The sequence below is a fragment of the Colobus angolensis genome, unplaced genomic scaffold (assembly GCF_000951035.1).
Source record: "Colobus angolensis palliatus isolate OR3802 unplaced genomic scaffold, Cang.pa_1.0 Scaffold71, whole genome shotgun sequence".
NCBI lineage: Eukaryota > Metazoa > Chordata > Mammalia > Primates > Cercopithecidae > Colobus > Colobus angolensis.
In genome coordinates this window covers 561395-577799 of record NW_012120821.1, presented here as the reverse complement: position 1 = coordinate 577799, position 16405 = coordinate 561395, and the positions used below count along the sequence as shown (strand labels likewise).

Genomic DNA, 16405 nt, shown 5'->3' with positions numbered 1-16405 from the left:
GTGATCCGCCCGTCTCGGCCTCCCAAAGTGCTGGGATTACAGGCTTGAGCCACCGCGCCCGGCCAAAATGAAAACACTTTCAAAGCATATATGATGATAGTATCAACACTAGTTTTTAGTTTATTAATCAATTTGAAAATAAGTACTAATGGTCATAGTTTTAGGAATAAAGATCAGCTTCTTCTGAGTATTTGGACCTAAGTTACTTCTCTGCTTAGAGTAGCTTCTTATCTCTTTTTCATGGATAAAAATAGAATTTTCCTTCCAAAATAAGAAAAGTAAGAGAAAGTCAGAGCCTATGACCCTACACTAGCCCGGGCCTTATTCATATGTAAAACTCATCTATAAAATGAAGGAATTTGACTAGATTCTGGGCTGAGTGCTCTGGTATAAATAATTCCTAACTGCAATTAGTTTGTAATCTGATAACAGGGTTAGGCTAGTAAGTGAATGACAATAACATATACCAGAGTAATGGTAAATGTACGGCAAATACTATCAGCCACATACAAATGGGTGCTGGTACTCAATGATGGGAAAGCTCACATCTGGTTGAGGCAACTGAGGTGAGTCTCCTTGGAGGAAACAGCATGTTTTGACAAATATAAGGTAGGGGATGGTATTGCAGGGAAAGTGATTAGAAGATATCAAAGGCATAGAAATACGCCATAAAAACACAAAGTGGTCTGGATTTAGTTAAGCATGGAAAGCAGTAAACTCTGAGTCTTTACTTTAGCATTGAATATAATATAGTACAATTATTTCTTAATTCTTCCACCGGTTTATATTCAATATACTCTAAGGTTTCCAGATGAATTTTCTAAAAAAAAATTGTCGTTATTTGGGAAGATAATTTATGTGACAGTACTAGAGACATTTCTATACCTAGAATATTTATTGGTATGAATTTTTCCTTCTACATCAACACGAACATACTGTTATCTCAACCTAAACTTAGTTCAATGCCCTCACTTTTCATTAGTTCACACCTGCAGTGGATTGTCATTTTGAATAATAATTTCAAGATAATATTTTATCTGTAGTTAGTATCATATAATATACAATGAAATTTTCTAGTAATGCCTACATGTAACGAAGAAAGTGCTTTTGGGGTTGATAAAATGGATTCCATTGTTTATATGTAGATTATGAGAAATCAAATTTTCTTGTACTTCACCTTATTAGACAATGACACATGCACACATGCTTTGTTACAGAGATTTCTTTCCTATAAGGAATAATTTGTCATCCATGAGTTGGATTCAAAGCTATCATAAATAATAAAAGAAACCCTCTGTGAGTAAATACAAGTGAAGAACTTAATCCCCTCTTGAGATCAGAGTGTAACATGTGTATATTACAGAGAAGAAAGGGACACCCAGCTCTAAAGTTTGTCATGACAAGAGATGCTTTAGCCTACTCCATTTTATCTTTCCAATATTAACATGATTTAAGGGAAGAAATTCAAATAAACATTTTTAGGAGTGGATTTATTCCTTTAATTCACAAAACATTTCACCCATTAAAATTAATTATATTCTTTGTCTTAAGAATTTGCTTTAAAAATAATTATGGTTTTACTTAAATATCTTAGTGCTTTTCTACTTTTTTTTTTTTTTTGGTACAAGAGGCAATTTTGGGTCATTTGACACTATTTGGCAAAAAAGAGAAAAACAAATTAGGCCAATATATCCAACAGATATAAAGCTGTCATATTCCCTGTGGATAGCCATTCTTTTGGTGATAATTTTAGTATCAGTAGAACTGTTTCTAAATGAAATACCATGCTTTCAAAATATCCCTTTCATTCTCATCTACTGGTGTTACGGTGTATGGTGTGATCCAAACTAGGCACTGTAGTTTGGCTTAATAACTAATAAACCTCCCAACAACTGAAAGGAATATAGTCTATTTAAAATACACCTCTAAATTCTGTCAGTTCTCTCCTGTAAACATTTCTCATGTTTGTGCCCTTAGTCAGGCCCTGCTAAATTCTTGCTAATATTCTTCCAGCTTAGCTCCTTCATCTCCTCCAATCCACCCTCAATGCCTCTGCCTTAGAGACTTCAATAACAACAATGAGGCTGCAACCCTTCTGTGATTATCCCTAACTGTAAGCTTTATTTGTCAGGGACTAGAACCTACTTTCCATTTTCGACAAAAAAGGCCAAAGTTTTAAGAAATAATTAGATCATGTTCTTCTTCGATGGTTACCTGCTGTGTGGCCTGTGACACATATCATGACAGCGCCTTGGCCCACCCCTCTCCTTCTTGTTCACTGCATTCCAGTCTCATTGGCCAGTTTTCTGTACTTCAGATGTATCAGGGCCTTTTAAACTGCTGCTTCCCCTGCCTGGAACCTTCTCCCTCCAAAGCTTCAAGGGGTGGGCTGGTTCTTGTCATTTAGGTTTCACCTTAAATGCTACCCCTTTCTCCTTCACTCAAGTCCACATTACTGTTAGACTTTTTTAGTACGATGAATAAGATAAGCACTTTCTGACATATTATTTGTATTTTCTTTTACTTGCTTATTATCTGTCTCTCCTACTAGAATGAAGTTCCATAAAACCAAAAGCCTTTGTTTGTGTCACAATTGCCATGGGCCCCATACCTAGCCTAGTACCTAGCACGAGGTAGCGGCTCAGTAGATATTGGTCACATAAATGAATGCTCACATGCCATGTGGGTCCATCTTGGTATCTGGTACAGTGCTTGTTACTTAATAGGTATCTCTTGAAAGAATAAAAATTTGAATGTCTTTCTGTTATCTCCAGATAAAGCCTTAAGTCTTTAGTGTGGCATATAGGACTTATCCTGTCTATTACCTCAAGATAAAGTCTAAGTCTGTTGTGTGGCATAGAGGACTTCTCCTGTCTTGGATCCCATTCATCACTCCTATTGCTCTTCCTCTTCCTCCTCCCATTTTATTCTCTGGAAATACTCAATTTCCTGCTTTTAGCTAGACATACCATGCTATTTCACACTGCCATCCCTTTCTACATTGTGTTCCTCTGCCTGGAATGTCCCAGTTGCCATGAAACCTGTCTTTTCTTACCATCACCCCCAGTGCACAGCTGATCAGTTTCCTCTCAGTTTTCATAAAGCCTTGAACCTATTATTGAATTTTCCATACTGAAATGTAATTTCTTTTTTTCTTTTTTTTAATTTTTGAGATGGAGTCTTACTCTGTCGCCAGGCTGGAGTGCAGTGGTGTGATCTCAGCTCACTGCAACCTCTGCCTCCCATGTTCAAGCAACACAGGTGCACGCCACCATGCCCAGCTAGTTTTTTGTATTTTTGGTAAAGACGGGGTTTCACCATGTTTGCCATGATGGTCTTGATCTCTCTCTATTTTTTTTTTTTTTTTTGGGACACAGTCTAGCACTGTTGCCAGGCTGGAGTGCAATGGTGACATCCCAGCTCACTGCAACCTCCGCCTTCTGGGTTCAAGCGATTTTCCTGTCTCAGTCTTCCGAGTAGCTGGGACAACAGGTACGCATCACCACACCCAGCTAATTTTTGTATTTTTAGTAGAGATGGGGTTTCACCATGCTGGCCAGACGGTCACAATCTCCTGACCTCGTGATCCGCTCGCCTCGGACTCCCAAAGTGCTAGGACTACAGGAGTGAGCCACAGTGCCTGACCTGAAATGTAATTTTTTTTTAAAAGCCTTCTCTGTCTTCCTTAATAGACAGCAAGAGAATGTTCTCTGACAACAGGGCCATCCATGCCCTATTCTTTCTGGCACCTAGTTGAATGCCTGGCATCTACTGAAACCACAATAAATATCTGTTGAATTGAGTTATCTAAACCTTAGCCATATGAGTATGAGCATTTTAAAGATGGCTTGCTAATAAGGAAGCCAAAATGCCTTCATTTCAAAATATGTCTGCTTACAGTTAAAAGTTGAAATATGTACAAGAGTCAGCCTAACAAGAACATGAGAGTGTTTTATCACCTTACAAAAATAGTGAGATCTGTTACCTAGATTAGATTTAATAACTACATTAATTTGATGGACAGTGACAAAATATAGCATTTCCTAATATTTACCAAGGAATAAAAAAAGCACATATGACAGAGCTATAGCAATTACATTTTTTAAAAGTATAATAATCTTAAAAAAAAATACTAATACTTACTTATTTTTGGTCAGTCATTAGCTTCAAATCTGGCTTACTTCTCACAGGCCTTTCCAAAAAACATAATACTAGTGGTTCCAAAGTCTTTTTAAAGGATTTCATTTAACAACTGCTAACACAGCTGGCCTGAGGTTTTAATCCCAATCAGAGAACCAATCACATAAACCCAACACAAAGCAAAAAGAGAAAAAAAATCCAAAGCGGTCCTTCTAAGAAAATACAGAGCAATAGATGATGCTCACCAACCCCAGAGAAGCGTCTGTACATTAACCTCATCACGTTTTGCAATGCAAACTGCTCATTAAAAACACTCAAGATTATTTTTAACCTGTAGGTCATTTCCTTAATCTATCAACTTAAGAAAAAATCAGATTTGACTATTTCATTTAAAATAACTCAACAGGTTAGAAATACTGGAAACAAATCAATTTCAAAACTCTTTTGAAAGAAAAGTGGGAGCTATAAAAGAGTGCTAAAAAGAGCCTAGATTGGCCATGCACCAGCCCGCATTTCTCCCCACCTCAGGCAGCTGGCTGTTAGCATTATCTAGAGAAGCCTCCAAAGTTGGGATCTCATCCCTGATTTGAAGCATGTCTTCTGTTGTGATGCTGCCAATGGAATCTTGAGACTGGAGAAGTAAGTCAGGATGGTCTGGCATTGTTTCATCAGTGGCAGAATCACTGTTTAACTAAAAAGAGAAACAGTAAAATGAGGAATTCATTTATGAGTCAGTGATGGTCACAAAAGCCACAAGAAACATTCTCTATCATAAAATATTTTAGGGGCTTCATTATAAAGTTTCTGAGATTCCTAAAATCATCTTTCTTTCCTTCCAGTCTATACCAGAATGGGTGTTACTAGGGTAAGCAGCTAACCTCTCAGTAGAACTAAGTATGTGTTAATACGGGCTAAATTTTGCTACACAAAAACTATGTAGCAAAAAAAGTGGAAGAACTCTATGTAACTATGATAACCTTGAGCTGAAATTCATATTGGAGCTGAATTCATATTGGAGCTGAATTCAAATTCATTCATGGAGGACCAAGCTTTATGTTGAACAGTTAAGTGAATGAGCACTAGAGATAGACTGCTTGATTCAAATCTACTTACTAGCTATGTGTCCTGAGACATGTAATCTGCAGATGTGCAATAAACATACTTGCCTTGTGCTGGGAGGAGAGTTATGGTGACTAAACATGTACAATACCTTGAACAGGGCCGGGTGCATCGGAGACAGTCAGTAAGTGGTAACGTATTATTGCTGCTGTTAGCAGCAGCAGTTGGTCATTGAACACTTAAATGGGAGAGGGGCAGTTAGTGGAAAGACAAACGGGACACCAATGAGATGTAAAAAAACGAGAGATGACTGGACGCCAACCACAAACCGACAACTTGACATTGTGCCTAAAGCAGCTCAGGCCCTGCTATTCAACATCACTGTCAGCACTTTGCCAGCAGGTCGAGTGGAGCAAACGGATCTAAACTAAAGGTAGGTGGCTGAGTGTGGTGGCTCATGCCTGTGATCCTGCCACTTTGGGAGGCCGAGGCGGGAGGATCACTTGAGGCCGGGAGTTCAAGACTAACCTGGGCAACATAGCAACACCCCATCTCTAAAAAAATTTTTAAAAAATTAGCTGTGTATATGTGGCGTGCACCTGTAGTCCTAGCTACTTGAGAAGCTGAGGCAGGAGGATCACTTGAGACCAGGAGTTTAAGAATGCAGTGAGCTATGGTTGCGCCACTGCACTCCAGCCTGGGTGATGGTGCGAGACCCCGTCCCTAAAGAATAAAGAAAGGAGGCATTCATGAAAGAGCTGTGTAACCATAGCTGGTGCCTCGTCTCCACTGGTTGCTTCCTTATTACATGTACCAGGGTAGCTATTCCATGTGCCTTCTCCTTCTTTACAGTGCCATCTTCAAGTTCCAACCCTACCACTGGCTTTCTTGCACCCTGACTCTTCTGAAATAACAGGCTACTCTTGCAGCTTTCATTTTCCACTCACTGTTTACTTGATCTTGACAGGGACCAAACTTGTGCTCTGTCTTTCCACACTACACTAACTAGGAAAGAAAAGCAGGCAGTGAATTAAACGGTGTTGGTGCTCACACTGATACGAAAAATATGTTATCACTGAAGGCCTCTAATAGGGCCTAAAACAACTCACTGTGATTAGGAAAGAAGCAAGAGAAATTATGTTTTAGCAGCTAACAGGTGTGCAGTATCAACCTAGTAAGTTTAGTGCTGTCACGGATAACAACACGGTACTCCATTACTGCTGCAATCTTGTAGATTCATTTCAGTGTGTGCATTTCACCCATACTGAAATGAAAACTGGAAAATCAAGAAATAATCATTATGAAGTTGGAAGTTAAGAGGAAAATGAGACCAACTGTCTCTGTAAGAAAAGTGAATTGTATACCATCTGTGTGCGTGAGAGTATCTGGCTTGCTGTAAGTGCCGCTTCTTCTTCTGAGGACTCATCCGTATCCTCCTGATTGGTGAGGTTCAGGCTGGGGGTGCTACTAGAGCACTGGTACTCTTGGAGGGATGGAGTGTCCCCTTTGTCAATACTGTCTAGTGAGCGCCTGCGAACTCCCCAGTTGAAATTATCCATACTTTCACCCTGGAAAAGCAAGACACGATTTCTAAAACCTTAAATACATACTTCTAAATGTACTAAATGTAATATACCAGAAAAACATATACCAAGATGAAAAATACTTAATGCATCATTAAAAGCAGAGATTCAATCAGCCCTTCAATTTCTTTAAACTGTTAACATACCATCAAATTTTATATTTAAAAAGATCAAAATTATTTGGTTGACAACCTATTTTAACTAAATAATTTTCTTGACTTTCTATCTTGTATTACTGGGGACCAATTAAATCTACTATCTAAGTCATTTCTATTCTAATATACAAACATGAATGAGACCACAAAGAAGACAAGTACCTCACAGATGACAACAAACAATACACAACACCAGGCTGCAACTTACCTGCAGCTCCTGGTTAGCAAAAAGGAAAACATACAGAATTAGAAAAAAACGAAGACAAACATTTAAATATACACTACACTTTTGGGGCAAACTCTTTGTGATTTCTCAAACCCAAAGACTGATTCAAGCTCTGGATTAAGCTTTGTGCAGAAAGTCAACATGTGATTCAAACCTTTTCTTAGGCAAAATATGCTATGAAAAAGTCAGAGACAGACACTTAAAACAACATTTCTATGATACACTTTGGCAACACAAACTTTAAGAAAATCTTCAAGATTTATAAAGGTTTAATACTTAGTACAATGCAAAAACTGACTTCAAATACCCACAAGCAGTTGACAACATACAAGGTCACAAATTATTTTAGTTGGTAGTATGGCTCTGGCTAAATTCAATGGTCATTTTTTGCTATAAAATATAATTTAAAATCAAGATCACAGCCAACAAAACATAACTGTTGCCAAGAGGAAATATGACAAATTTCAATTTCTCCCACTTAAGGATTTATATAAGTTATGTTTCTGTTATTCTAAGCTGCTCCTCCTTTTGTAAGGATATAATCCTTACAATTTTTCTTAGGTCCTGATATAACAAACCACATTGAGCTGGTTAGCAAAATGTTTTTTTTTTCTGTATGCCTTTACACAGGAATTGTCCAGATTAGAAGTTTTCAAATTTTTTTTTTTTTTAAGCAGAAGAATACTTATTTCAAATGAAATTTTAGATGGAATTCAATTGTGCAAAACTAAGAAAACCAGAGCTGCTCTGGTCGAAGGTGTACAGGAGGTTGGTCCATTGGGTCTTTGAATCTGTCCCTGCTGTTTCTGAAGATATCTTGGAAGCCCTAGGGCTCTGCATGTCAGAGTTTGAAAACCACCTTCCTAGAACGTATCATTTCAAATATTATTATGTATCAAAACGCATAATGGCAATGGCCCTCAATATATATTTGGTGAGTGAACGAATATGCACTGTGGGCTTTCAAAGTGAGCAGATATTTTACTATAATTTTCATTAGTGGTTAAGTTTGTTTTGTAGCAATCAAAGTATTTCCTGTTACCATGTTTTAAACAAGACTACATCCAGGTTTCAGAAAATCTGTATCGCTGATTTGGCCTAATTATGGGGATAAATTAGCATGCTCCACCCCAGCCCTGATTACTGTGACTTGAATTGAAGACAGAACTACAATGAACACCCTTAGTTCATCTGACTAAGGTTCTATTAAAAGCTGTATTTATTACCACTGACATTTTAGAGCACTGAATGAAACTGAAAGCACTTACGGTTCTCTTTAAACAAAAAAGAGGCAAACAAAAAGAAAAATAACCTTACCATTACAAAAATGTCAAGAGCCTGCCTTTAGAAATCTAAATTCTGGACTGAAAAAAGCAAAGAACTACAGAAGAGTTTAGAAGCTGCTCCTGGTCTTGGGTAGGGCAGCAGGTCTCTTTAGCCTATTCCACTCTGTTACTTGGTTGTGCAAGTCTGTTCTATTTCCTACAATACATTTTTTTAAATGATGAGTGCGAAACTAATTTTAGGGTGGTAACATACACTTTTTGGAAAAAAAAAAAAGAATAGAAAGGAAGAGAATAGAAAATATCAGTATGCATAGCATAGAGTTTGGATGCATATTCTTCAAACTTTTATTTTTAAAGATATATATATACTTGGATGTGATATAAAATATATTAACTGTGGATTAATGTCAAAAAAAGTTTAAAGGCTACTGCTCTGAAAGGTGCTGAATAATACTTGTTCTTGAGTTCCTGTGAACCTATACAATTGTGTCTTTGGGAAAATGTAAATGGTGGAGTATTCCATAGGAGCCTACACAGCTCCTAAGCTGACATGAAGGCATTTGCATTACTTGGAGGCACCATGGTCACATCCTCACATCTGCAGGGGGTACTGAGGCATGTTGAGGAGGGGGATCTTTACTTCCTTAAACTGGTCTTCCATGGACAATGAACAGTGTGATATGGGAGAGTGCATTACATTTCATTCCTCCACCTCACCTATTACAGCCAAAGGAAACACCCCTACAAGAAGAGCTGATGAATGTGTATGAGCTGTATATCAGTTATATATATATATGAGAGTAGATGAATGTGTATGAGTTGTATATGTATATGTACATGAGAGTTGATAAATGTGTATGAGCTGTATGAGTTGTATACGTATATGTACATGAGAGTTGATAAATGTGTATGAGCTGTATATGAGTTGTATATGTGTATGTATACGAGTTGAATGTGTATGAGCTGTATGAGTTGTGTATGTATATGTATATGAGTTGAATGTGTACAAGCTGTATATAAGTTGTATATGTGTATGTATATGAGTTGATGAATGTGTACAAGCTGTATATGAGTTGTATATGTGTATGTATATGAGAGTTGATGAATGTGTACAAGCTGTATGAGTTGTATATGTGTATGCATATGAGAGTTGATGAATGTGTATGAAAGCTATATGAATTGTATATGTGTATGCATATGAGAGTTGATGAATGTGTATGAACTGTATATGAATTGTATATGTGTATGTATATGAGAGTTGATGAATGTGTATGAACTGTATATGAATTGTATATGTGTATGTATATGAGAGTTGATGAATGTGTATGAACTAGTTTTGTGGGCTAATAAATCTACTTTTTGAGTTATGAATTCCATTTAGAAAGCATCTAAATTGACATAACTACCAGTATAATATAATCCAGACCAATCAATTTAGAAGAGAAACGCTTTGAGTATTAAATGAAATCAGGCATTTGAGAGAGTTACCTACATCATAAAGAAGAAAGTGATTCAGAATGTCAAAGAAGGAATCTCAGTCATTTGCCAAAGGGAAGAGTTCTAGAAAGCCAAACCCTTTGTGATAGTCAATTTGGTGGTAAGTGCAACTTTATTTAAAGTTGTCCTTAATCAATTTTCATATAAATTTTAACCATTTGGCTGCATATTAGTTTGTAAGACAAATTATGCAAAACATTTAAGTCTAAGCATACCCTGAAAATAATTTTGAAGAAATCCATTTTTTAATTTTATATTTTTAAAGATAAAGATGAAAAATGGAACGTTTCTCTTTTATCTCAGACTTATTCTGCTTTTGACTAATTGTGGTAATCAAATTTAGTTCCTAATTTAGATTTTTACCTTTTTGACCTTACACTGACCTCAATAAGATCCTCTGATCAAATCCTTAATTCTCATACAACTGTTCTATAAATATTAACAGAGAAAGCCCACATCCTTACCTCTGCATCTTCCAGTTCAACATCTAAAAAGTCAAAATCCTTAAAAACACCAAACTGTTGTTCACTGCTATTATCTTCCACAGCTACTTCTTCCTCTTGAACTATGTCTTCTGTTGTAGAAATTAGGCTAGTCTGTTGGTCACCGACTTCCAAATCCTCATTAGAAGAAAATACAACCTGATGACCGATTAAAAAAAGTCCATCCATCAGCTTTGTCACTCTGCATATGAGATATCAGTACCCCAAAGCCACTGCAGACCTCATTCTTCAATGCATTCAGAGCTTAAATTTGGTCTTCATGTTTAACTAGTTGAACACCCAGTTAGCAATGCTAGTTGCTACACTAGTTGGCTGCCAGGTGTCACAAGAGACAAGAAATCTTTTTTTCATTCTGAGTTAATACCGTAAGTAAGGTAAATTAGAAAAGGCAAGAAAGGAGACAGATCAGTTCTTCATGGAATAACATGATCTTTAAGACCTTGACACAAGCCTTCAGGATTACTCACTGATGGGTTCTTTGGGAGGCCAGATTCTGGACCACAGAGAGAAAGCACATTCATTAGCTTTTCTCTTGTTCTTCGCTAAAGAAAAAAAAAATTAAAATGTTAGGACTACTGATAAAATAAGACAAATTCTCAAGTTTTCATATATATAACAAAACTGATTCTTCTATGAATGTTCCATTTTGATATTCTTTAGGTACCTGTGATAACTGTGGCCTTTTCCAACTAACAGGAACCAAGGCGTTAGAATTAGAACCAGAAGAAGTTGAGGAAGTACTTCTAGTGACAGCAATAACTTTTGGTTTCCCATTTCTTCCAGCTGCACTGTGCTGATCACCATATTTGTTTCCAATAATTGGTGTCTACACAGAAACAAAATGTCAGTGTTTGGCTCAAATATTTCAACATAAAAGAAACTTAAAAGGGTTAACAGTGCACCTATAATATTTTTTACAAACAAAAAACCAACATGAGGAGAGAAATAACTTTGCATGAGGTAGATGTTAACAAAGATCAAAGGTAATGATATATACATTTTTAATTAAGAGGCTTCATTAGAAATAATAATTTTACATCTGAGGTTATCAGAAAGCTTATTCCTATTTTAAATATAATCTGCATTCTTTAAAAACCACCACCTCCACCTTCCCCCATCATAATTATAAAATATACCCAAAACTCGGAAAATATAAAAAAGATTTATATTTTAAATATAAAATCATCTGTTTTCTTACCACTCAGACTTAATATTTGTTAAATTTTGGCACTTTTTCAATGCATATTGTTAAGTATGCCTCAGCAATGTGGTTTAGCAAATATTGAAGATAAGTAACAAAAGAGGAACATTTCTATGTATTCTTACTATAAATCTGATGTGTAATACTTCCAAAATTTATTTCAGTAAAAATTCTATGATAATAAAAAACTCATTTATATTTGACTTTGTAAAGTGTTTTAAATTTGCAATTGAAAATAAAATTCAAGCTCATCTGCATGTCATACGAGTCCCTTTATACTCAACTGATCATCCTTCTTCTCCCTAGCCTCAAATATGACCACTTCCCCCTCTCTGAACTTCACACAGCAGCAAAACTGAGCTTGCTCTTGTTTTCCAAACATACCATGCTCTTTTATAGACCCGTGTTTTAGCTTATGTTGCTCCTTTGCATGGAATATCCACTAAGTAAACTTCTAATCATCTTTTAGTGATGACTCCAGACTTCTAAGGAGGCCTTCTCTTCTACCACCACCTCTGTGTAATCAAACTTGGACAGTTAACATGCTGACTGTAAACTGTTTATGTGCCTGACTTCCCTACTACACATGTATCCATTGGACCATGTGTGATTGCCTCTATACCTCTGCTGTATCTCCAGTGCCTATGCATGGCAGGTACTGAGGAATTTTCGACGAAACAGACTGAAATTAAGTATACGAAATGTTTTGAGAATTTGCATCACTGCTTCAAATAACATAATTAAGTTATACGATCAATTTCTGAATCAAAAGGAAAAGAAAAGCCAAGCTTCTCTATCATATTCCCATGCTATTATACATACATCTTGCTAGAAATTCTCAGATATTATTAACTAAAAAATTAGTAACAAATATGTTTTCTATATAAAAAAATAAAGTTTAGGATAAATTCTAATGCCAAGATTAAACTGCAAGAAAACATTTATCTATATAATTCTAATCAACAAAAAAGTAAGTAGAGCTTCAATTTTTAATCTTTCTCAACCTTACAATACTTGATCGATAACTTCCTTCTTGAAAAGTTCCTCCCTTGGCTTCTGACAGACTGTTTCAATGGCACCAAGGCACCAAGAGTGGGCTCAGGTGTCAAGGGAAAAAAAATTGGGACTCTCAGCAAGGATGAAAGATCTTTAAATGAGATTTTTATTAATATGCAGCATAGCCAGGCTCCAGGGTTCCTTCCAGACTGGTGGCCCCTGCTTCTGTCTAGTCCTAAAATATCCAGTTTCTCAGGTTTCCTTTAGTTGTTGCCTTCTGTTCTTTTTAGTTTTCCTTCCATGGTTTCAGCCATCCACTTACACAAGACTGAAACCCTTAATTTGTTACTTCCACCCAAGTTTTCCTCTAAAACTTCAGATCCCAAAATTTAATTGACCACCAGGCACCTCCTTTAGTATGTTTCTGGGTCACTTCTGAGTCAACATGTCCAAGAGGGAACTCATTGCCTTCTCCTTCCTTGCTATAAGATCTGTTCCTGCAATTCCACTCTCTTGAATGGTGCAACATTCATCTACCTGTCAAGGCCATTCATCAAATCCTTGATACCTCTTCCCCACTTTCCCATTAAATCCCATCAGTTACTTCCTTGGTCTTTTTGTAAACCATCTCTCTTCCTTCTTCATTATCCCTGCAATTGTCTTGGGACAGTCCCACATTATCTTTTGCCCAAATTCTTCTAACAGATTCCTTACCAACTGTCCTCTCCTCCTCCCTGCTCTATTTTCTATGCTATGGCTAGAGTGATCCTCCTAAAACACAAACCCTAATATGCCAACTAAAAATCCTTTAAGAGCTCCTGCTGGTTTAGATAAAACCAGCTTGTTACTATGAAATGCAAGATCCCCATGAGCTTGCCCCTTCCTATGCCTTCAGCCTCATCTCTCATCACATTCTAGTTGCATTTTTTTGAACTCTGTGACCAAGGTATGCTGTAATACTTGGAAGTGTCCAGAACACCACTCTTTCTCATACTTACAAGCCTTCATTCACATATTCTCCATTTCTTTGCGGTTAACCTACCCTCCCCAAACTGCCATAGGTGCCTGTCTAGGATTACTTGTCTTTCAACATTCAGCTCAGATGTTGACTCCTTTCTGAAACCACTCCTTTAGATGGATGCTACATATTCCCCAAGCACTTTTAATTTATTCCAGCCGAGTGTTGATCACAATGTTTAGTTGTTAAGCTAAACACTGTTGGGAAGCTAAGTTGTGACGTTTCTTTTAGATGGGGAATATACAGTCTGTTTCCCTAACAGATGGTAAGCTTTCTAACAGTAGGCCTTCCCCCAAACCCCACTTTGTTGTTCATAACAGCTATCATATTGTCTAACACTGGGTATGAGCTCAATCAATGTTTGTTAAATGAAAGAATGAATAAATAAACAACTGAAAATTCCTAGTAGAATATCTTCATCAATTTCTGAGCATCTTACCTCAGATATATCGAAATGAAAATCTAAGGTCTTCCCAGGCAACTCCTTAGAAACATTATTAAAAATTTTAGTGAAGGATATTTCAGGAGAACCTGTATCTCCTCCATAGGTCTTGGGGATATCACTGGGTACGACAAGACTCGCAGAGCGTGACACCACCAGCTTTAATATGTTAAGGGCTTCCTTCCAGTAAGGACTCTGGTTTAAAAAATAATTGACACGTAAAAGTTACAAATGCACATTCAACTAAGAATAACAATTTACTGTACACCATGAAAATATTATTTCTACAAAAATGCTTGTAAAAATTACTCATTTTTAAGATCCTTAATGAAAGGTCTGAGTTACAAAAGGAAAGAAAACACAAGTTATTATTTGTACTGTTAGATTTATCAGATACTGTATGTGTAATAATGCTACCCAACTTAAATATCTTGCTTTTCTCCCAATAAGTGCTTTGTAATTATCATTAATTTGGACAGACTAATACAGTAACTTGGCAGTAGTAGTAAACAAAAGACTTATATATACATCAACTTATAGGTGAATGAAGTTTATAGCTTTGAGACTCTAAAATTTAAGTATTTTAAGACTTTGCAGATAAAAATTTTTTAACAAATACCTTCCTTTTTAGACATAAAAATATTAAAATACTAAAATACAGTTAAGACTTTTTTTCTTGATGGCCCAGGCCCCAAATACTGACAGTAGATAACATGCTAAAGTGATGTTCTCAGGGATTACTGAGTTGTGTAGGGTGAGGTTTTTTTTCCCTACATATTTTGGCTATTTAAAAAAAATTTTTCTGCTTGTCTTAGTTTTATATATTCCTACCAATAAAATCTAGGGATGATTTATGAGATAGATGTACATGTAGAGAAGAGTCAATGTCTGATAAAGAATTTATAGTATCTTTCTTTTACCACCCACTGAAAAGGATACATAGAAAAAACTACTTCTTATTTAGGGTACCAAAAATCACATCTCAACCTTGTATTATATTATACATTTTCTTTCACAGCTGATATCTGAGGAAAGAAAAATAACCATTAAGACATCAAAAAAAGGAAGTGAAAAATCTCTGGCAGAACTGGGCTATCCAATTGAGTTCGTAACATCTTGCTATGAAGACACCTAAAACACAAAATACTTGATAATAAAAAGGTCTACATGATACTGTGACATTTTAAGAACAGCACTGTAAAAAGTAGTTTCAAGGCCAGGAGCAGTGGCTCACAGCTGTAATCCCAGTACTTTGGGAGGTCAATGTGGCAGGTCACTTGAGGTCAGGAGTTTGAGACCGGCCTGGCCAACGTGGTAAAACCCCATCTCCCCTAAAAATACAAAAATCAGCTAGGCATGGTGGCATGTGCCTCTAATTCCAGCTACTTGGGAGGCTGAGGCAGGACAATCCTTGAACCCAGGAGGCGGAGGTTGCAGTGAGCCAAGATCATACCTCGGCACTTCAGCCTGGGCAACAGAGTGAGACTCCATCTCAAAAAAAACCCAAACAAACAAAAAAGTTTATATTTAACATAATCATGACCAAGTAGAAATAATGATCACTTTTTTCTGACAGAAATAATTACTATCTCTGGGCATCATGAAATGCTAAACTTTAGGATGTTTTCATAAATTATATTGCTGGTTGTGTTTAAACGTAAAAGATTATCAATAATTCAATTCTGTGAAATATTCAGTTGTTTAATAGAGCACAAGCCAGCCGCTGTGATGAGCCATCAGCTAAACATGATCTTGATTCACACATTTACAAGGAAATCTGGAAAAAAAATTAAGTCAACATTTTAAAATCAGGAGATTTTACAGAAAAATGTAAATTTCCAGCTTCTCTTAAAATGAGAAGTCTGGCCACACTGGACCCATATTCTAACATGAAAACCACCAGGGGAAGCTAAGTTGTGTTGCTTCTTTGAGATGGGGAGTGTGCAGTTCACTTAGCCACAAATCTATGCTCCTTCTGGTTACCTGCTTGTCCACTGGCAAGTTGAGCTTGTGGTTCTGAACATAAGAAATGTACCTATGGTTCATAAGGTAGTAAATTCAATGTGGTATATGTTTCTATGTGAAATATAGCAAATATTGTATAAGTTTTTTTCTTTAAGGTTTAAGAAGAAAAGAGAAATCTGCTTTAGAAAGAGATATAATTGCTATCTGGTAAAGCCTCACTCATTGAAGGGTAAGCCACAAGATAAACAGGGCCACGAGAAAATCTTCCATTTTTTGGATATCGGCAATCACTGATTTTCAAGGGAATGTTAGAGGTAATCTGGATTACATAACT

At 36.5% G+C, this 16405-nt stretch overlaps 1 protein-coding gene across 2 annotated transcripts in view; it reads right to left on the bottom strand.

The window, feature by feature from the left end:
- The window catches only part of FRYL (FRY-like), a 277851-nt gene that overhangs the window by 25664 nt on the left and 235782 nt on the right, over positions 1-16405 (bottom strand). For both annotated transcript variants that reach the window (XM_011927311.1, XM_011927310.1), the window contains 6 exons: positions 14104-14301; positions 11114-11275; positions 10917-10991; positions 10411-10587; positions 6564-6767; positions 4664-4831 (listed from right to left, as the gene is read on the bottom strand). In XM_011927311.1, the coding sequence (XP_011782701.1) occupies positions 4664-4831; positions 6564-6767; positions 10411-10587; positions 10917-10991; positions 11114-11275; positions 14104-14301 (984 nt within the window). The remainder of the gene's footprint in view (positions 1-4663; positions 4832-6563; positions 6768-10410; positions 10588-10916; positions 10992-11113; positions 11276-14103; positions 14302-16405) is intronic.